General features: G+C 53.5%; 1 protein-coding gene across 1 annotated transcript in view; it reads left to right on the top strand.

The window, feature by feature from the left end:
- SHISA4 (shisa family member 4) overlaps nucleotides 1-20,160 on the top strand; it is a 46,994-nt gene extending 26,834 nt beyond the window's left edge. Inside the window, exons 3-5 of the mRNA XM_048826681.2 lie at nucleotides 4,285-4,418; nucleotides 13,104-13,283; nucleotides 15,815-20,160. Of these exons, the coding sequence (XP_048682638.1) occupies nucleotides 4,285-4,418; nucleotides 13,104-13,283; nucleotides 15,815-15,861 (361 nt within the window). The 3' untranslated portion in view covers nucleotides 15,862-20,160. The remainder of the gene's footprint in view (nucleotides 1-4,284; nucleotides 4,419-13,103; nucleotides 13,284-15,814) is intronic.
- Nucleotides 20,161-21,908: the final 1,748 nt, after the last annotated feature.

The following is a 21,908-nucleotide window of genomic DNA, read 5'->3' as shown; positions in this document are numbered from 1 at the left end:
GAATCCCCACAGTTTGTTGATGGTGTTACGGCTCCAGGGGCGTAGCTGTCGTGAGGTGGTGGTTGCACTGGGGAAGTGTCTCTTAAGTGGTGAGGGCTGGTACTATGCGGCTTTGTCTCTTGGGACAAAGACCTTGCCCTGGGCTTTGTGTTGGGTGGGGAGGCCGCACAGAGAGTGGAACCAGGGCACCGTGCTTATGGTGGTCTGTGCTGCTGAACCGCTGGGTTTGCTGCGTTTTGGAGCTTTTCCAGGCCCTGCGTTTTCATTCCCAGGTGCAGCAAGTTGTGATAATCAGGCCTGGGCATCACCTTGGCCAGCTTTGCCAAAAGGATGTGGGGAGTGGGGTGCAGGTGGGTGCATTTGCTGCTGTGACTCTTCGGGCACCCAGTGGCTTTGAGGAGCCCAGAAGGAGCCCAGGCCGCTGACTGATGTAACAACCTGCAGGCAGATGCCTTCAATAGCCGGGAGTCAGAGGAGGTGAGTTGTTCAAAGTGCGTTCCACGAGCATCAGCTCTGCATGGGCTGGCGTCTGCTCCTCAGACAGTGCTGGACTCAGCCGGGCGCCCAGCTGGCTGTCTCTGATGTGGACGGGTGGGTCTGGCCATGTCCGGGACTGCTGCCCTTCAGACCATCCTGTGTCCCCAGCTCTCTCTGTGGCTCCACACAGATGCTGAGTAATGTGGGGGAAGATTGAGCCCCAGGACACTGCAAAGGTGAGGGCCCTGGGAATGGGAGAACTGTTGCCCATAATGACCCTGTGAGTGGATAGAGAAGGGAGGGATCTGAGCCACTTCCTGGCATAACAGTTCACCCCAGGGCCTTATGGAGGCAGGACCACGCTTACTGATCAGGGTAGCCAGTGCTGCCAAAGGTAGCTGTTCCTTCCTCCGACTCTGGTGGATGGCCTCTTCCTGCCAGAGTGCAGGGTGGTCTCTGTCCCTGCCCTGGTGCCTGACATGAGGAAGCAGAGCACAGCAATGCTCTGGCCATGGTCCCTTAGAGCTGTGAGGGGAGGTGCAGAGCCATTACACAGGCCTTGCCTTCTACAGGGCTTCCCCCCATGCCAGGGGAATTCCCCTGTGCCTGGTTTGCTGTGCTGCTGAAGCTGGGATAGATGGGTCTCAGTGCAGTGCTGAGTCAGGGCCTCTGCGGAGTGCCGTTGCCTTGAGTTCCTCCATGTGCAAGAGAGAGATGAATATCTAGTGGTGAGTTTGTAACATGAGCTGCTATTGCAGCGGGTCTCTAATGGGTATGATTACTGAACGTTTGTGGCTTGTGGCCAGGGCACAACTGGAGCGTCACCTGCCCATCCCTGATGCTTTGGGCTCTACCCAGAGTGAGACAGAGTAAGGGGGAGAGATGGCTGTAGGCATGGGGTGAGGGCACAAGCGCACACGATAAGCTGATGGGGGTGAGAAGGTTGGTGTGATCAGTAGTGTTGAGTCGACCAGCTGGAGGGTGAGGCTGGAGAAGAGGCCACAGGGCTTGTGTCTGGCTCAGTACTGTCTCCTCCTTAGCACTGTGCTCACAACAGCTAAATCCCCCCACAGGCTTCCTCCCCAGCCCCCCACAAGTGCCAGGCTCCTTGGGTTTGATTGTGGGAAGAAGTGGCTGAGATTGGTGCTTGTTCTGATCTCTCCCAGCAGCCAGACCTGTAGCCAAGCCCCCCACCCCAACCCTGCTCTTATGAGCTTGGCATTTCGGTTGCTCCCATGACGCGTGCTGTGGTGAGTGGGTAGGTTCTGGCAGTGGGAGGGGGCTCTTGGGCCAGTTCAGTGCAGGGCTTTGGAGATAAGGAGTGAGCCTTGTGTTTGGCCCCAGTGTTTAGCCAGGAGCCTGTGCAGAGCGGAGCACAGGTGTGTTGTGCTGTGCACACCTGTGCTGTCAAGTAGCTTGGCTGCTGTGTCTTCATCACTCCTGCTGGGTGCATTGCCCTGCGGCCTGGTGGCCAAGAGTGGGGGGATAGCCACAGCCCTGGGGCTCAGGCTGGGGCTCAGGTTGCTCACCAGCCACAGCTGGAAGAGGGCATGGTTTGCAGCCCTCACTGGCTGGCTATCCAGCCATGGTGACAAGCCCAGAAGGTCCCTAAGGCAAGCAAGCGTGTGTGAGTTGCCACAGTGGACAGGCTAGAGGGAGAAGTGAGAGCAGTGGGAGGAGGCTGCCCATTTTGGGGGGTTGGGGTGGGAGACTCAAGGGGAGGATTTGTGCGAGGGGAGAGGGCCACATAATAAAGGCAGAGCGAATGGGGAGGGATGACTGAAGGATTCACGTTGGAGATGGAGGGTGGGAAGGAGCTGAAGGAGGGGCTGAGGTAGGAGGGTAGGAGCTGGAGGGAAAGGGAGGGGACTTGGCACCTGATAGCACCCAGCACTGAAGATCCCCTGCAGTCTGCTTGGTATGTGTGTGTAGCCAGTGCAGGTGTGTGTGTGGCTATGTACGGGGGCTGGTAGCTGTGTATGGCCATATAGAGGGTAGGGCTCTGTTTGGGGAGGCGTCTTGGTCAGTGGCTGTAGTGCAGGGGGAGGGGGCAGCAGCACGTGCCCATTTAGGGGCAGGGCTCTGCACGGGGGGGCCACTGGCGGTGCATGGCCACAGGTATGTGGAGGGGGCAGCAGTGCCTGGCCATTTATGCTGGGGGGCGGGGAGCTATGTATGTGTGGGGGGCGGCAGTGCATGGCCCTGTATATGGGGCATGCGGTGGTGCATGGCCGTGTACATGCGGGTGGGGGGAGCAGGGCTGTGTATGTGAGTGGGGGCAGTGGTGTGTGGCCATGTACATGGGTGGGGGATGGTCGTGCATGGCCACGAATGTGGGAGGAGGCAGTGGTGCATGGCCGTGCGTGAAGGGGCTGGCGGTGTGTGGCATGCAGTGTGCTCCAGTGCCCGGCTCATTCCCATGTGGGTTCCAAACTCCAGGGGCAGCGTGTCTCTCATCCCTGCAGTGGAGCCCTGAGTGGAATGAAGACCACTGTTCCCACGGAGCTGTGGCTGTAGCATGGCTGAGGTGCAGGGCAGAGAGATTAGGGGAGCTCTACAAAGCCTGCCTTTCTCTTCTCCATTGTAATCTCTTGGGAGGATTTTGACTGCTGCTATGATCTAGGTCTCCAATGACTCATGGCACAGGCAGCCTGTCAGGGTTCCCTCCCTCCCCACTGTGAACTCCGGGGTACAGATGTGGGGACCCACATGAAAGACCCCCTAAGCTTATTTCTACCAGCTTAGGTTAAAAACCTCCCCAAGGCACAAATCCTTCCCTGTCCTTGGATGAGTACTGCTGCCACCACCAAATGAGTTAGACAAAGATTCAGGAAAAGGGCCACTTGGAGTTCCTGTTTCCCTAAAATATCCCCTCAAGCCCTTTCACCCCCTTTCCTGGGGAGGCTTGAGAATAATCTACCAACCAAATAGGTAAACAAGGTGAGCACAGACCAGACCCTTGGTTGGATTCTTAAATCAGATTCTTAAAACACAGAACTTTATTATAAAGAAAAAAAAAGTAAAAGAAACACCTCTGTAAAATCAGGATGAAAGGTAATTTTACAGGGTAATAAGATTTAAAACAGAGAGGATTCCCCTCTAGGCAAAACTTCAAAGTTACAAAAAACAGGGATAAACCTCCTTCTTAGCACAGGGAAAATTCAGAAGCTAAAACAAAAGATAATCTAATGCATTTCCTTCCTATTACTTACAATTGGTAATCTTAGATGTTTAGCTCAGATATGGCTTTAGGAGATGTATTGTCCCTGCCCTGGTTCCTCACTGACCTGGGGAGAACACACAGAAACACAAAACAAAAACCTTCCCCCACAGATGTGACGGTATCTTCTCCCCTTATTGGTCCTTTTGGTCAGGTGCCAACCAGGTTATCTGAGCTTCTTAACCCTTTACAGGTAAAGGAGGGATTTTTATGCTACCCTTAGCTGTATGGTTATGACATACACATAACTCCACAGCCTCTACTCGATCAAAGCACTGCCCAGAATGTCACGTGGGGCATTCCCAGGGTTGGGGAAGGGGTTCCAAGTCCCAGCCATGCACAAACCCCAAGCCCACCCATTAATCCTGTCATCTCCACAGCCCTGGGGAGGGAGGGCAGGGTCCCAGGGTTCATTCCTTGCAATGCGCAGGGATCAGGCACTGCCTGTGACCTGCACGTCTCTCTTTGTGTAGCATGTAGCCAGCCTGAGTCTGTGAAGGATCCACTTGACCTAGGGAAAGGCCGCATTGGGCACTCGGGACAGTACTTGAGACTGCCCTGTAACCACGTCTGCTTGTGCCCCACAGCCCAAAGACCGTCGCTGGCATTGCCTCAGCTGTCGTCCTCTTTGTGGCCATCGTTGCCACCGTCCTCTGCTGCTTCCTGTGCTTCTGCTGCTACCTGTACCGGAGACGGCAGCACGTGCGGACACCCCTCCAAGGTAGGGGCTGGCAGCACAGCTACCCTCTGTGCTGCCACGGCCTGGGGAGAGCAGGGTGGGCCCAGGAGGAGGGGCAGAGGGGCCCCAGAGGGGGCTCAGGCACAGCAAGTACTCGGTAAAGGTTGGTTGGTTTCGTTCTCTTTGGCTCTAGGCTGGGCAGAGAGGGGAGGGATGCGATTAGGGTGACTGTAGTGTGTGTCCCCAGGAGGGAGGGGAGGAAAATATTGACTAGCTGCTCATTAACTGAGCCCTGTCCATCCTGTGCACTGAATGCGGCATGGGGAAAAATACAACATGGCCATGTATCATCATGCATATGCACAAGGGGCGGGGGCTGAATTAAGCTTGCACAGGCAACCTTATTTCTGGTATTTCCTAACTTCTGTGTTTTTGACTTTGCAACCTTACCATAGTTTTTTGTGTGTAATTTTCTAGGTTTTTAAAATAGCAAACTGAAAAATCACAAATTGCATAATGTGCCTCATATTGACACCCACATGGGTCATCGTCAGGTTTGGAACCTTTTGATCCACTGCACAGATCTCTATCACTTGAGCTAAGGAAGTAATTGATCACAGCAGTAGGTTGTCATCCTCTATATGGATCAGCACTAGAGAGACATTTTGCTAATGGGTTTCACAGATATTTGCTGACAGCAGAGGAATGGTGAGACCCAGGATTTGTGGGTTCTATTCCAAGCTCTGCAGGAGAGTATTCTCTAGTGGTCACAGACATAGAATCATAGAATATCAGGGTTGGAAGGGACCTCAGGAGGTCATCTAGTCCAACCCCCTGCTCAAAGCAGGACCAATCCCCAATTAAATCATCCCAGCCAGGGCTTTGTCAAGCCTGACCTTAAAAACTTCTAAGGAAGGAGATTCTACCACCTCCCTAGGTAACGCATTCCAGTGTTTCACCACCCTCCTAGTGAAAAAGTTTTTCCTAATATCCAACCTAAACCTCCCCCACTGCAACGTGAGACCATTACTCCTTGTCCTGTCCTCTTCTACCACTGAGAATAGCCTAGAACCATCCTCTCTGGAACCCCCTTTCAGGTAGTTGAAAGCAGCTATCAAATCCCCCCTCATTCTTCTCTTCTGCAGACTAAACAATCCCAGTTCCCTCAGCCTCTCCTCATAAGTCATGTGTTCTAGACCCCTAATCATTTTTGTTGCCCTTCTACCTGTTCCTCCCCCCCGCCATACACACACATATTTCACCCCTTCTGCCCTGTCTCTTTCAACCTGTCCCTAACCCATCCTGTCTTTTCCCCAACTTCAGCTCCTGGTCCCTGTTAAGCTGTCTGCAGTAGCTCAGGAGCATGAGTACCACCCTCAGGGCAGACTGTCAAGAAACAGGACACACACCCCAAATTGGTTTTGAGTTCTATATTTATATTTCACCAACCAATCAAGTGTGAACTCCTCAGACACTACAACAGCCTCAACATGGAACCACAGACAGTCCCCTTGGGTACTCCTATCCATCTCTGGGGGTTACAGTAGATGAACCTTATGGTCCCTTCTATCCCTATGATTCTATGATCTTGCCACCCAGAGAAACTTGCCTTTGTGGTTGATGGTCCCTTACACTCAAAATCACAGTAATATTCAGGTTACTCCCAGTCCCAGAGGATTTACCGCAGGTCACTTGCACTTCAGATCTTACACCAAAGACAACACTCGTAGCCAATACTATAATACATTAACTAAAGAATCATAGAATCATAGAATCATAGAATATAAGGGTTGGAAGGGACCCCAGAAGGTCATCTAGTCCAACCCCCTGCTCAAAGCAGGACCAATTCCCAGTTAAATCATCCCAGCCAGGGCTTTGTCAAGCCTGACCTTAAAAACCTCTAAGGAAGGAGATTCTACCACCTCCCTAGGTAACGCATTCCAGTGTTTCACCACCCTCATAGTGAAAAAGTTTTTCCTAATATCCAATCTAAACCTCCCCCACTGTAACTTGAGACCATTACTCCTCGTTCTGTCATCTGATACCATTGAGAACAGTCTAGAGCCATCCTCTTTGGAACCCCCTTTCAGGTAGTTGAAAACAGCTATCAAATCCCCCCTCATTCTTCTCTTCTGCAGGCTAAACAATCCCAGCTCCCTCAGCCTCTCCTCATAACTCATATGTTCCAGACCCCTAATAATTTTTGTTGCCCTTCGCTGGACTCTCTCCAATTTATCCACATCCTTCTTGAAGTGTGGGGCCCAAAACTGGACACAGTACTCCAGATGAGGCCTCACCAATGTCGAATAGAGGGGAACGATCACGTCCCTCGATCTGCTCGCTATGCCCCTACTTATACATCCCAAAATGCCATTGGCCTTCTTGGCAACAAGGGCACACTGCTGACTCATATCCAGCTTCTCGTCCACTGTCACCCCTAGGTCCTTTTCCGCAGAACTGCTGCCTAGCCATTCGGTCCCTAGTCTGTAGCTGTGCATTGGGTTCTTCCGTCCTAAGTGCAGGACCCTGCACTTATCCTTATTGAACCTCATCAGATTTCTTTTGGCCCAATCCTCCAATTTGTCTAGGTCCTTCTGTATCCTATCCCTCCCCTCCAGCGTATCTACCACTCCTCCCAGTTTAGTATCATCCGCAAATTTGCTGAGAGTGCAATCCACACCATCCTCCAGATCATTTATGAAGATATTGAACAAAACCGGCCCGAGGACCGACCCTTGGGGCACACCACTTGATACCGGCTGCCAACTAGACATGGAGCCATTGATCACTACCCGTTGAGCCCGACAATCTAGCCAGCTTTCTACCCACCTTATAGTGCATTCATCCAGCCCATACTTCCTTAACTTGCTGACAAGAATACTGTGGGAGACCGTGTCAAAAGCTTTGCTAAAGTCAAGAAACAATACATCCACTGCTTTTCCTTCATCCACAGAACCAGTAATCTCATCATAGAAGGCGATTAGATTAGTCAGGCATGACCTTCCCTTGGTGAATCCATGCTGGCTGTTCCTGATCACTTTCCTCTCATGCAAGTGCTTCAGGATTGATTCTTTGAGGACCTGCTCCATGATTTTTCCAGGGACTGAAGTGAGGCTGACTGGCCTGTAGTTCCCAGGATCCTCCTTCTTCCCTTTTTTAAAGATTGGCACTACATTAGCCTTTTTCCAGTCATCCGGGACTTCCCCGGTTCGCCACGAGTTTTCAAAGATAATGGCCAATGGCTCTGCAATCACAGCCGCCAGTTCCTTCAGCACTCTCGGATGCAACTCGTCCGGCCCCATGGACTTGTGCACGTCCAGCTTTTCTAAAAAGAGTTAATAACTAAGAAAAAGAAATGAGTTATTTACAAGTTTAAAGCAGGTAAACATACACACACAAATGAGTTACAGTCTTAGGTTCCAAAAGGTAACAGAGGCTGCCGTAATATGCAAGCCCTATATGTCCTCTAGGGCTAACCCAGGCTAAGCAGCTGGGGATCCCTTGCTTGTGCTTAGAAATCTTGCCCTCACAAAGTCCAAGGAGCAAAGAGATCCAGTTTCTTCCTGTCCGGAATTTTTATTCCCTTCCCCCAGAGCTCAAGCTGATGAACTAGTCCTCGTGCATGGCTCCTCTTTACTGGTATCGGGGGAGCAAACAACAAAGTATTTTGTTCTCTGATGTTCCACAACAATTCGTCTGGTGTCTAAATTCCCAGCTATATATATAAAATGATGGGGTCTAAATTAGCTGTTATAATTCAAGAAAGAGATCTTGGCGTCGTGGAGAGTTCTCTGAAAACATGCACCCAATCTGCAGCGGCAGTCAAAAAAGCGAACAGAATGTTGGGAATCATTAAGAAAGGGATAGAGAATAAGACTGAAAATGTCATGTTGCCTCTATATAAATCCATGGTACGCCCACATCTTGAATACTGCGTGCAGATGTGGTCACCCCATCTCTGAAAAGGAATTGGAAAAGGTTCAGAAAAGGATAACAAAAATTATCAGGGGTGTGGAATGGCTTCCGTATGAGGAGAGATTGATAAGAAAGTGACTTTTCAGTTTGGAAAAGAGACGACTAAGGGGAGATATGATTGAGGTCTATAAAATCATGACTGGTGTGGAGAAAGTAAATAAGGAAATGTTATTTACTCCTCCTCAGGTTTCAGAGTAACAGCCATGTTAGTCTGTATTCGCAAAAAGAAAAGGAATACTTGTGGCACCTTAGAGACTAACCAATTTATCTGAGCATAAGCTTTCATGAGCTACAAGTGAGCTGTAGCTCACGAAAGCTTATGCTCAAATAAATTGGTTAGTCTCTAAGGTGCCACAAGTACTCCTTTTCATTTTACTCCTTCTCATAACACAAGAACGAGGGGTCACCAAATGAAATTAATAGGCAGCAGATTTAAAACAAAGAAAAGGAAGTATTTCTTCACACAAGGCACAGTCAACCTTTGGAACTCTTTGCCAGAGGATGTTGTGAAGGCCAAGACTATAACAGGGTTCAAAAAAGAACTAGATAAATTCATAGAGGAAAGGTCCATCAATGGCTATTAGCCAGGATGGGCAGCGATGGTGTCCCTAGCCTCTGATTGCCAGAAGCTGGAAATGGGCAACAGGGGCTGGATCACTTGATGATCTTCCAAAGATCACTTGATGATCTTCCAAAGAGGATGGCTCTAGACTGTTCTCAATGGTAGCAGATGACAGAACGAGGAGTAATGGTCTCAAGTTGCAGTGGGGGAGGTTTAGATTGGATATTAGGAAAAACTTTTTCACTAAGAGGGTGGTGAAACACTGGAATGCGTTACCTAGGGAGGTGGTAGAATCTCCTTCCTTAGAGGTTTTTAAGGTCAGGCTTGACAAAGCCCTGGCTGGGATGATTTAACTGGGATTTGGTCCTGCTTCGAGCAGGGGATTGGACTAGATGACCTTCTGGGGTCCCTTCCAACCCTTATATTCTATGATTCTATGATTCTATGATTCTTTGATTACCTGTTCTGTTCATTCCCTCTGGCATTGGCCACTGTCAGAAGACAGGATACTGGGCTAGATTGATCTTTGGTCTGAACCAGTATGGCCATTCTTATGTTCCTATGTTCTTTTGTTAGGCAGGAGATAACACCTCCTGTGATAAACTAGTATTTCACACTTGATAATGCTTCTCTCCTGTCTGGTACTTTTATAGGTTCAGAGCAAACACTTAAATATTACCTTGTAATATGGGTAAGGACACGATTTTGTCATGGAGGTCACATATTCTGTGACTTTCTGGGACCTCCAGGACTTCTTTTGGGGCAGGACTGGAGCAGAGGCCCGCAGAACAGCTGGCCAGTGGCCAGCCCCGGGGCTGCTGGAGCGGGGGGGCGGGGTGTGAGGTGGGGCACGGGGTGGCATGGCACTGGAGCAGCAGACTGGCAGTCAGCCCTGGGGCTGCCAGAGCAATGACCACTACATCCAGCTCTGGGGCCACCAGAACAATGGCTGTGGGGGGCTGGCAAACAGCTGACCGGCAGCCAGCCCCATGGACATGGAGCAATCACTGCCGGAATGGTGGCTGCAGTCAGCCCGGGACTGCTGGAGCAGCGATCAGGCTGGGTCAGTAGCCCCCGGAACCACTGGCCAGTGGCTAGCTGGGGGTCCACCAGAGCATAAGGGCCGGGGGGGCTGCCGGGATAGCTGACCAGCAGTCAACCCCAAGGCTGCCAAACAGCTGGCCAGCAGCCAGCCTCTGGCCTGCTGGTGCAGCAGCTGGGGTTGGGTCAGCCCCCCTGGGAATGGAGCAGCAGCGATCAGTGGCTGGAGCAGATTCAAGCCCCAACAGTGCTCTGTTTGTTCACCACCACGCCCCAGGGTATTTTTAGTAAAAGTCAGGAACAGGTTGCAGGCTTCCATGAACTGTTTATTGCCTGCGACCTGTCCCTGACTTATACCCGTGACAGAATCTTAACCTTAAACATGGGACACAGGTATTATAAGTGAGATTAATGCCGGCAGCAATTTACAAGCATTCCATAAAGTCTAAACACTAAACACATTTTCATAACCCTAATTCTTACTTTACAAATACTAACAGACAGGGGAGCCAGACTGGTTTCTAGCTATGCATTTGTCAATGCTAGGGGCCTGGCATGAGCTGGCACCTGGCTTTCGAGCATCACAGTCCTGGTCCCATTCTCCACTCATCTATATAATAAGATTCCAGGATTGTCACTCTGACATCTAGAGTGTCTGCTGAGTATGTGTGAAGCAATGGAAACAGCTCCAGGCCTGGTTGAGGCCTTTTTTTTGTTGAGAATATCACCAGATTCGCAGTCTCTTACCATCCAGTTTTAAAGTTCTCAGCCATATTCCTCATGATTTTGCGAATTACATCTCAGCAGAGACCAAGGGATGAATGGGCCCATGGGCGGCAGGTGAACCCCAGGCTCAGGGAGGCTAGCCCCCAGTCCAGCCCACCCTACCCCTTCTGCCCAAGGGCCCACCCTTCCTGCTGGAGGACAGAGCCCCCCTACCACCCTCACGGTTGCCAGCTCCCTCCCACAGTCCCGGGCTGCCCACAGACCTGGAGTGCCAGGTGGTTGGGCGGGCGGTGCGGCCCCCCACCCCCAGCATGCTGGGTAGGTGGCAGGGCGCTCCTCCTCCAGCCCCGGAGCACTGGGCAGGAGGGCGGGTGGCATGGCCCCTCCGCAGCCCCGGAATGCCCCCCTGCAGCAGAGCCCCCCACAACACAGCACTGGGAAGCAGGAAGGGGCCTTGGGGCAGAGCGTGGGCAGGGCCATGCAAGACTGTCTGGGGAGGCTTAGCCTTCCCCGCCCTTCAAAACCTACTCCTGAGGGCATTCTGTGCCAAAAAAAAATTCTTCACACAATATTTTAAAATTCTGCAAATTTTATTTGTCAAATAAATGTAGAGGCTCCAGCATGGCATTGGGGAGCACAGGCCACTGGCCGCACAGAGGTGGAAGATCACTGTGCAGCTCTGTGCTGAACTCAGCAGTGAGGCTGCACCCAACCCTGACACAGTGCAAGGGCCGGGCCTGGCCCAGAAACACCCCAGGGCCCTGCTCCTCCGTGTGGGCAGGCAGGCTCAGCAAGGCATAATCCAAGTATGGAGGGGCTTAGTGTGGGGGGATCCAGGTGTGGGGTGAAAGAATTCTGTGTTGGGGATCCGGCTGCAGAGGGGATTTGGATACACAGGGGCTTGTTGGGGGTGGTGGTTCTGGATGTAATGGTAATGGGACTCTGCAGGGGGGTGAAGGTGGTTGGAGTTCAGCGGGGAGGTCTGGAAATCGAGGGGATAGAGCTTGGCACGTGGTTCTGGGTGTAGGGAGCTCAGTGAGGGGTCCAGATGCTGGGGAAGTAGATGGGGATCCAGGTGCAGCTGGTTGGGGCTTGGTGGGGTGGGGATCCGGGTGAGGGTGGCTCATTGGGGTGGTTCAGGTGCAGGGGGAGTGGGGCTCATCGGGGGGATTCCGAGTGTCTGGGGGTGAGGCTTGGTGGGAGGGTGTGGACATGAGGGGGGCTAGATGCACAGGGGTTGGGCAGATGCGGGTGCAGCTCCCTGTATAGGGATCCCTCCTCGTGCAGCTCAGGAGTGATGGGTGCAGGAAGTGGGTGGGGTGTGTGTGGAGTTTACAGAGTTTCCTGCAGCCAGGGAAGAAATCTGGGGGTGGGTCTGACCCAGCCCCAGATGCCATGCAGGGGAAGAGGAAGTCCCATCCTAGCCGGGACTAGCAGCTGAGCCTGGCGCAGGGAAGGAGCCACCAGCCAGGTCTTCCCCAGTCCTGCCTCCTGCCCTACTGTGATTTACTTCTCTGCTGGCTGCCCTGGGCACCCAAAACATACTGCTGGGGAGGGTTGCATGACCGCTTTTGTGGCTTCCCTCTGCTTCCCCATCAGAAAGTCATTTTTCTACAGGGAAGCAAAGGAATCTGCAGGGGACATAAATTCTGTGCATGTGCAGTGGCACAGAATTCCCTCAGGAGTAAATACCCTCTGCCCATGAGTGGGCCCTAGAGACTGCGAGTCCCTCTCCTACCCCCACAACTCGATGGAGGGACATTCGCAGGGAGTGGGGGCGCCTACTGTGCTCCTTCTGTACTTGTTCTGTGACTCTATCTCTGGGGCTGCCAGCCTAGCACTACTCCCTGCACTGTGGTCACTGTACAATGTTGGGCTGGAAGGACGAACTATCTTTGCTCTTTGCAGATAGTGAGTTTTGGGGGGTGTACATGGTCCCTGTAGCATCAGAAGCAGGTTCCTGGGGCTCTCAGCAGAGAGGTTCACTCAGGATGTGGGTGTCCAGCCCAGCAGAGCTTGGGATGTCACAAGGAGAGGGCCCCACTGCTCAGGGGAGAACACGTACTTTTGAAAGTCCCACAGGGGGTTTGGAGCAGTCACCTCCTTCTCTGGATGCCTGGCCGATCTGGTGGTGAAGCGTGAGTCTTTGGTGTTTGCAAGGGAGCTTGAGTGTCTCAGGGAGCTGTTTGATGCAGAGTCTCTTGCAATGGTAGTGTCTGGGGTGGCCTGGTGGGATCTCTCTGTGGGGGAGTCTGGAAGTTGGTCAGAGGGCTGGGTTTTTCGGAGGCTCTGAGGTGCTTTGGGGTCTGGCTTGGAGAAAGCCTGCTGGAGGTGTCTCAAAAGGGGATGGGGAGGGGGTATTCACTGCAGAGTGGAGCTGCAACTCTGGGGCTTGAAGCACAAACCTTGTCTTTGTTGCACAGGCCAGGAGATCCCATTGTCCAGCTACCCAGCTCAGCCGCCATGCACCTACCCTGTGGATCCCAAAGCTGGAGCTGCACCCCCCCAGCCAGGCTATGCCCCCATGGCCATGTATCCGCCTACTGCCCCAGCTGCACAGTATCCGATGTACCCAGCAGGCCTCCCACTGTACAACCCAACAGGTAAGAGCAGCAGGAACCAGAACACTGCTTGAAGCTCTCTTCTTTACGGAGCTGTGTCCCTCCGAAACTAGGAGCCCTGGGGTCTCCTCCAACACCAGTTGCTTAGGGGACAATCTTTATCCTCTGCCCTGAGATCCAGTATTCACAATCACATTCTCAGAAGGGCTCAGCACCCAACAGGTTCCATAGGGAGTGGGGGTTCATTGTTCTCTGGGTTGGGAGGGAAGGGGGTGTTTGTATACATTGAGATGGAATAAAGGGCCCCAAAGTGTCAAAGGCGTTAACATGATCCTGTCACCATCCAACTTTACCCAGTGCTTACCGAGGCCCAGGGCTTGGTAGGTAGAGACCTCGGCCTGCTCAGTCCCACCATAACACATTTCTTAACCCTTTAGTAAAGAGACAGAACAGAAGGGAAACCAGTGAAAGGGTTGTGTTGTAACAACCTCTCTCATTCCCTGTCCCTTTAGCTGGAGAGTCTTGAAAGGAAAAAACCCCTTGTCTGACTCTGACAGTCTTTTAGATGGTATCAGAGTGGGTAGTAACCCTCTGTTTGGATCAAAGAGAAGTTACTGGGCTGGAGCAGTCGCTGCTGCGGCTGTTAGTCTGATCCCGCGTCCCTAGCGGATGAACCAAGACAAACACAGAGAAGTGGGGAAAGAACAGAACAGCCAGGAGAGGAAACGCAGCTTCTGTCTCTGGGGTTGACTCTCATTTGCTACGACAGTGCTGGAAAACCCAGGCCCAGCACATGGTCTGATCAGCCACTCTGGCTACCTCTACACAAACACTGCAATTACACACCTATGGCTGGCCTGTGCAGCTGACTGGGCTCGCGGTTAAGGGGCTGTTTAATTGTGGCATAGACATTCAGGCTTAGGCTGCAGCCCGAGCCCTGGGACCCTCCCATCTCACAGGGTCCTAGAGTCTGGGTTCCAGCCTGAGCCCGAACGTCTGTACTGCAGTTACAACCCCTCAGCCTGAGCTCCTTGAGCCTGAGCCAGTACTGGCTTCATCTGGGCCCCCCTCTCTGGCCTGGTCTGGTCAGGACATCTCTCAAGGTTAGGCAGAAGAAGATCCGGGGTCCCTGGAGATGGTGGGGGTGGCAGCTGTGACCCTTCCCCATCTCCTGTTTTTCAGTCCACAAGTGTTGCAGAAGGCAGCTTCCCCTGAAAATCCCTTTTTGAGGACCCCAAAAGGGGTGATGGGTGGAATAGCACAGCCCCTCAGTATTTTATTTATGAATTCGGCCTGGTGTCCAACATACCGATTGTGGTTAATTGATTTCCAGTCCCACCCTTCTCGTGTTTACCAGGCATGTTCTTAACACAGTCCTTTTTATATTGGAAGCCCCTTTTGTTTGGATTAATTCTGTCTTCGGTCTCGCCTCTGTACCTTTTCCCATCTGCATATGTTGTTATCAGTTCTTGGGACAGTTTATGAGCCTTCACTCATGTTTTACAGCTGAGTTTACAATTAGGGTAAATGTGTAGGCCCAGTTATCGCAACGGGGGGGGGGGGTCTCCATTGTTCCCCATTTTGGGAGGGCAGGGGAGGGAGTCTGTGTGGTTCCCGATGTGGGAGGATGGGTCTGCGTCTTTCTCCACGTGCGGAGGGGGGGCTCTGTGTCATTCCCCATGGCGCTTGCGTGCTGTGGCAAGCCTTGCCCCATGTGCCCATGCTCTCACCAGGGGCTCTCTGGCAGTGCTGTCACTTGCATGCTCTTCCCCATTCCTGCTCCCTGGGGCCTGAATTCACCCCTCAGCCTGTGAGCTCTACTCACCCAGGGCTGAGCTGGAGCCCACTCTTCAGAGCTCATCTGCTTGCCCTTGTGTGGAGGCAGCAGCCCCAGGGGGCTTGTCTGTGGGTATCTGATGGCACCAGGTCCATCCAGTGGTGAGCTGGAGCTGGTTCGCACTGGTTCACGCGAACCGGTTGTTAAATTTTGAAGCTGGTTCAGAACCGGTTGTTAAAGGGCTGGGCAAACTCTGGCCCACAGGCCACATCTGGCCTGCAGGACCGTCCTGTCCAGCCTGCCTGAGCTCCCGGCTGGGGAGGCTCCCCTGGCTGAGAATCCCTTTTTACTCACCCAGCGGCGCTCCGGGTCTTCGGCGGCACTTTGGCGACAGGTCCCTCAGTGCCGCCGAAGACCCGGAGCGAGTGAAGGAACCGGTTCTTCAGATTTTGGCAGAGGGAGAGTGCACTGTGGGCTGGCTTGTAGAACAGTGACAGCCTGTGTGTTCAATGGGCATGGGATGCCAATCGCTCATGAATCCCTGCAACAGACCCAGAATTGATGGCCCTTGCATACCGAGGGGAGCTGGGCTAGAGCCCCTGCCTTAAGCCCCAGAATGCCGGAGCTTGCCCTCAGCTGGCCTTAGCAGCAGCAGTGTATTGGCTGGGTGTGCTGCAGCCTCCCCACTCACATTATCCCCAAACCCCCGGGGCTGGGGCATGTGGGAGCCTTCTCACCCCGGCACTTGCTGCACTTGGTTCTGCTGAATGACACTCTGCATCTCTTTCCTCCACAGCACCTCTACCCTATCTCCCCCCACAGCCCACCTACCCTGGAGCCTGAGGAGACCCCAGAGAGACTGCAGAGTCAGCGCCTTGTGCCCTGGACTGTGAGCTTATGAGCCCCTGCTGTGGGCTTATCTGCTGCATTGTGACTCCTGTGAACCTAGGACACCCCGTGCCTAGTCTCAGACTAGCCATTGCCATCTTCTCCCTCAGGAAAGCAGTGCAGCACATCCCTGCCCTCTCCTGCCTGCTTCACTGAGGGAGTATGCCGATTAGGGTCCCCCTGTGGTCTCCTGGGCATGCCAAATGGGTCCCCCCAGGGTGTGCTAAATGGGGTCCCCCTGCAATCCCCTGGGCATGATAAGTGGGTCTTTCCAGGGTGTACTAAATGGGGTATCCCCACAGTCACCAGGGCATGCCAAGTGAGTCCCCCTGCAGTCCCCTGGGCATGCCAAGTGGGCTACCCCAGGATGTTCCAAGTGGGGTACCCCAGGATGTGCCAAGTGGGGTCCCCCTGCAGTCCCTGGGCCATTTCTGAGGGTCACAGCTCTGTCTCGCCTTAGTGAGGGAGGCTGCGTTCTGAGGGACCAGAATACACGGCATGAGCACAAAGGAAGCTCTTGTGCAGCCAGACACTGGCTCCTTTGTGGGGCGAGTTCCCTCTGCTGAAGCCGCCTTTGCGAAGGCTCCACCTGAGCTCGGCGCTCACAGGCACCAGGATCTCAATAGCCCAATTGTGAGGGGGAGCAGAGCACTGTTGCTGTGATCCTAGTGTGACCATGGGCCCTTTGTCCGCCTGGCAGAGGCCAGCCCTTCCCAAGGAGCAGGTTAGCCTGCAAATGATTGCCATGGAACCAAGGTCTGGGGGGCTCCTGGGCAGCACCTCCTGTGGCATGGCGCAATTTCTCCAAATCTAGCATGAGGGCCCTGTCCATTTGCAGCTGCAGCAGGACAGGTGTGAGCCGCAGGCACAGGGGCAGGGCAGGGTGCCACTTGGCAGGCACCCACAGTCCTGTTGCTCAATGGTGCCTGGTACAGCTCTTTGCTCCCAGTGGGCTCCCTCCCCAAGGAGAAACCTCACATTAGGAGCTGCCATTGCAGCCTGCATAGGGCTGGGCATAGCACACTAACAGCGGATGGCCCCGCACTGCACTTGGGTATCCAGGACAAGTTGCCAAGCCCAGTAGGGCTCCTCTCATGGCCCCTGGATGGCAGGAGGCTCCTGTTTCCATCCGGCCTCTGGCCAGAATCACGCAGCTCAGCCCCACAAAGCAAGTGCAACTATTGCTCTCACAGGTGAGCTGCAGCCCCCATGCTATCGCATCCTCTGTTCATTGGCCAAGGGGGCCACCCCTAGCAGCATGCTTCCCACAGGGAGCAGTGGCAAGGTTAGGAGCTCAGTGAGTCCAGGTGGCTGGGGAGCTTACACTCAAGCTTCACAGGAGTCCCCCAGAGCTGAAGTGGGAATTTCCCCGGAGAAACACCATCTCCCCACCGCTGATCAGCGGTGCCCTTCCTGACCCTCAGACTAGAGATGCCCCCCACCCCCATGCACACAGCAGGGCAGAGGGAAACTCTCCGCCTCCTCCCCAGGAGGCCGGGTTGGCTTCCCAGCCTGTCTCTTCCTCTCCTGCTTTCCCTGCTCCTCTACAAGTGGCTAAACCTGTGACTGACCCTTCCCCAGGCGCATTGGGGTCCCTGGAAATGGGTAACAGAGATCAGTTCTCACCTTGTCTGTAGTCCTAGGGCACTGACTCTGGGGTCCCTGCCCAGCTGGCCAGGGTCATTGGGGGTCATTGGTCCTCCCAGTTCACTTCAGTACAGTATTTGAGGCTTTTTACTGCCCTTTCCCTGGGGGAGACATGAGGGGCCCTAGGACAGTTGGGCAGCCTGGGGCCATGGCTAGGTCACTGGGAAGCTAGGTGCGCAGGATTTGATCACTGGTCCGGCCTGTCCTGCATTAGCTCCTGCTCTGCTAAGTCAGACCTGCTGGCCCCTCTGGCCTGTGCCCTGCCACCTCAGACCCAGCCTATCTAGGCTGCTGGCTCACCTCTGTCAACAGCTGATACTTGGTGCGTCAGAGGAAAGCCCCCTAGCCAATTGTGCGGTGCTGCCCTGGGGATTTCCCCTCCCTGACCCCTGATTTTGCTTTTCCCCAAGAAGCAGGAGTAAGGCTTGGAGGCACGAGGTGAGCTGCCTCATCACCCTATGTGTGGTGGCCCCCAGCTCCAGGCCTGCACCCCCTCCTGCTGCGCTGTCATAGCTGGAATGACAAGTGTGTGCACGAAAATCCTGATTAAACCTGTGCGTAGGTAAACGCCTTCTGTGTTCTGGGACTTAAAGGGTGCAGAGTGAGGCCTGGCCGGGGCAGGGACCATATTCAGCCTGGCTTTGGGTGCCATCAAACATCCCAGGCACTGAGCAAGGAGCAGGGACAGACCCTTGGCCTTCAGGGCCCTCTGGCTGAGGGGAAGAGGCTGCACTATGGGGTGTGACCACAGCTTAGCTGGAAGTGTGAGTTTCCTTTACATAGTCCCTGACAACAAGCCCCCAGGGGGACACAGTCGGTGTCTCTTCCCTCAGCTGCTCAGGAGGCAAATCCCAGTGTGAGCATCCCAAGCAGGCAGAATGCTCCTACACCTGCCTCCCTGTGCACCCCAGCCCAGGGCGTCACCTCAGCGGGGCTAGGCATGGTACATCAGGGAGTCACCTCTCCTTGGCTCCCCTGTGGTGTGAGTGTGTGGGAGTGCCATCAGGTTCTGGCAGAGTCAGCCAAGCTCCTGTCCTGCTGTCTCTGGGCCTCCAAGCTGGGCAGGAAAGCCCTCTTTCCTCCTCCCGTAGCAATGGGGTTGATTCAAACATTTGAGGTTAGTCGTCTCAGGGAGCCCATTGTCTTGTTAACACAGTTACCTTGGGGGCACAGCAGGACCCCACTGATGGGAGACAACATGGTGTGGACAGGACACCACAGCACACTAGGGTTCTATTTCCAGCTCTGCCATTGCCTTGTTGTATGACCTTGAGCAAATCTCTATGCCTCTGTTTCCCCATCCCCGTTTGTCTTGTCTGTTGAGATTGTAAGCTCTTTGGGGCAGGCCCTGCCTCTCACTATAAGAACATAAGAAAGGCCATACTGGGTCAGACCAAAGGTCCATCTAGTCCAGTATCCTGTCTTCCAACAGTGGCCAATGCCAGGTGCCCCAGAGGAAATGAACAGAACAGGCAATCATCAAGTGAGCCATCCCATCGCCCATTCCCAGCTTCTGGCAAACTGAGGCTAGAGACACCATCCCTGCCCAGCCTGGCTCATAGCCATCGATGGACCGATCCTCCAGGAACTGTGAACCATGTGTCTGTGCAGCACCTGGCACTCTCCAGGGCTCCAGGGGCTACTGACATAACCTAGTAGCCACTTCTGTGAAAGCAAAAAAACCACTTTGTGCTGAATTTGGCAGATGTGTGTGGGGCTGATACCTGTCTGCCATGTGCCCCCCATGTCTCACACACTCCCAGGCGCCAGAGGCAGCAGCATCGAGCTGGCTGGGTGCGTGTGTCTGGGCAACTACCCTCTGGGGAATGGGCTCACATCTGCATCGCTGCCCCCTGCTGGGACAGGACCGACTTGCTCAACATGCATCGCCACAAGCTGACCCCCTACAGTTGGATGAAATGTAGGCCAGCAGTGATGGCATGTTTTCTGACCTCCTGCATAATGTGGACCACCGAATTTCACCCAGGAACTCCTGCAGTGAGACTCTGTCTTGTGGAAGAGCTAGCAGCGGTTCCTCAACTGCACTGATTCTTAAAGATTGTTGTGAAGTGAATGGATGCCACATGGAGTTCACATCCCAGTTAGGGAGTCACTGAGCTAGAGCAGTTCTGTTAGACCAGTGCTTCTCCAACTTTTCTGCTGGTGACCCCTTTCACGTACAAGCCTCCGAGTGCGACCCCCCTTATAAATTAAATATACTTTTAAAATATATTTAGCACCATTATAAATGCTGGAGGCAAAGCGGGGTTTGGGGTAGAGGCTGACAGCTCACAACCCCCCATGTAATAACCTTGCAACCCCCGGAGGGGTCCCAACCCCCAGTTTGAGAATCCCTGTGTTAGAAAGACACCCACACCCAGGTGAGGAGAATCCACTACAGCACTAGGTGAGTTGTTCCAAAGACTAATTGCTCTCACTGTTAATACGTGTGCCGCCTTTCCAGCTTCACCTTCCAGCCACTGGCTCTTGGGGCTTTGTGTGCTGGGTTGACCAGCGCTCCAGTGTCAGAAATCTCCCCATGCTGGCACTTACAGAAAGCAATCAAGTCACCTCTTAAACTTCTCTTCAATAAACTAAATAGATCGAGCTCTAATTGTGATGCATGTTTTCCAGACCTGGAATTGTCTTTGGAGCTCTTTGCTGATCCCTTTCCAATTTGTCAACATCCTTTTTGAAGGGTGAATGCAGTAAGGTCTCCCCATCACGGTACTGAGACACACCTTCCCACTCCTGCTCGGTATGCCCATGGACGAAAGCCCCAAGTCATGTGATTCCTTTTAGCCACAGCATTGCTCTGGCGGGTCTGGGTGCTCATAGTCTGCTGGTTTCCACCGTGACCCTTAAGCCCTTTGAATTTGTCTAACTTCAGCTTCCAGCCACTTAAGCTTGTACTGCTTTTGCCCTCTATATTAAAGAGCCCTCTATCATCAGAATTCTATGGCCCACGTTGGACTGGGATCAACAAAGCCATAGGTAGGTGTCTAGGCTCCCTATGCAATCAATGGGGAGAGCTAGGTGCCTTAGGGTATATCTACACTGCAGTTAGACATCCATGGCTGGCCCCTACCAGCTACCTCAGGCTTGCCGGGCTGAGCTAAGGGGCTGTGTAATTGCAGAGCAGATGTTCTGGGACCCCCACCTCTCAGGGTCCTGGAACCCGGGCCCCAGCCCAAGCCTGAATGCCTACATCACAATGAAAGAGCCCCTTTGCCTGAGGCAGCTGGCAGGGGCCAGTCACGAGTGTCTAACTGTAGTGTAGACATACCCTTAGAATGCCATGCACACAAGCCAGCACACTGGCCGCCTACGCTAGCCCCCAGGCGATCTGAGGATAAGGGGTGTGCTAAGCACTGCCCCTTCTGGGAGTTTGGCACCTGAGTCCAGGCTGCAGGGAGGCATGTAGCTGTGCCAGTGATTCTCGGCCAGGAACCAAGGATGCCAGAACGGGGGGGCCAGGGCAAGCAACTGGGGGGACGGGGCGGAGAAGAGCGAGTGGTGGGCAGGGCCTTCGGGGGGAAGAGGCGGAATGATGGCAGGAAGAGGCAGAGTGTGGGGGGAGTCTTGGCGGGGAGAGCCAGAGTATGTGCGGGAAAAGGCGGAGGCCAAGCGGGAGCGGGGCCTCAGGGCAGAGCATGAGTGGACCATGGGTGCAGGGCCACGGTCCAGCTGCCAGTGGCCCCCCACTTCTAGGGAGCTTCCAGTGCTCCTGCCAGGAACCCTCTGCTGAAGCCAGGCGTTTATCATGGGAATGTGCCAAGTGCCTGCCTCACATAGAATCATAGAATATCAGAGTTGGAAGGGACCTCTGGAGGTCCAACCCCCTGCCCAGAGCAGGACCAATCCGAACTAAATCATCCCAGCCAGGGCTTTGTCAAGCCTGACCTTAAAAACTTCTAAGGAAGGGGATTCCACCACCTCCCTAGGTAACGCATTCCAGTGTTTCAACACCCTCCTAGTAAAAAAGCTTTTCCTAATATCCAACCTAAATCTCCCCCACTGCAACTTGAGACCTTTACTCTTTGTCCTGTCATCTGCTATCACTGAGAATAGTCTAGATCCATCCTCTTTGGATCCACTTTTCAGGTAGTTAAAAGCAGCTATCAAATCCCCCCTCATTCTTCTCTTCCGTAGACTAAACAATCCCAGTTCCCTCAGCCTCTCCTCATAAGTCATGTGTTCCAGACCCCTAATCGTTTTTGTTGCCCTTTGCTGGACTCTCTTCAATTTCTCCACATCCTTCTTGTAGTGTGGGGCCCAAAACTGGACACAGTACACCAGATGAGGCCTCACCAATGTCGAATAGAGGGGAACGATCACATCCCTCGATCTGCTGG

This window comes from Caretta caretta, chromosome 21, assembly GCF_965140235.1.
Source record: "Caretta caretta isolate rCarCar2 chromosome 21, rCarCar1.hap1, whole genome shotgun sequence".
Taxonomy (NCBI): Eukaryota; Metazoa; Chordata; order Testudines; family Cheloniidae; genus Caretta; species Caretta caretta.
The sequence above is the reverse complement of the archived record's forward strand: the minus strand, read 5'-3'. Positions and strand labels throughout refer to the sequence as shown.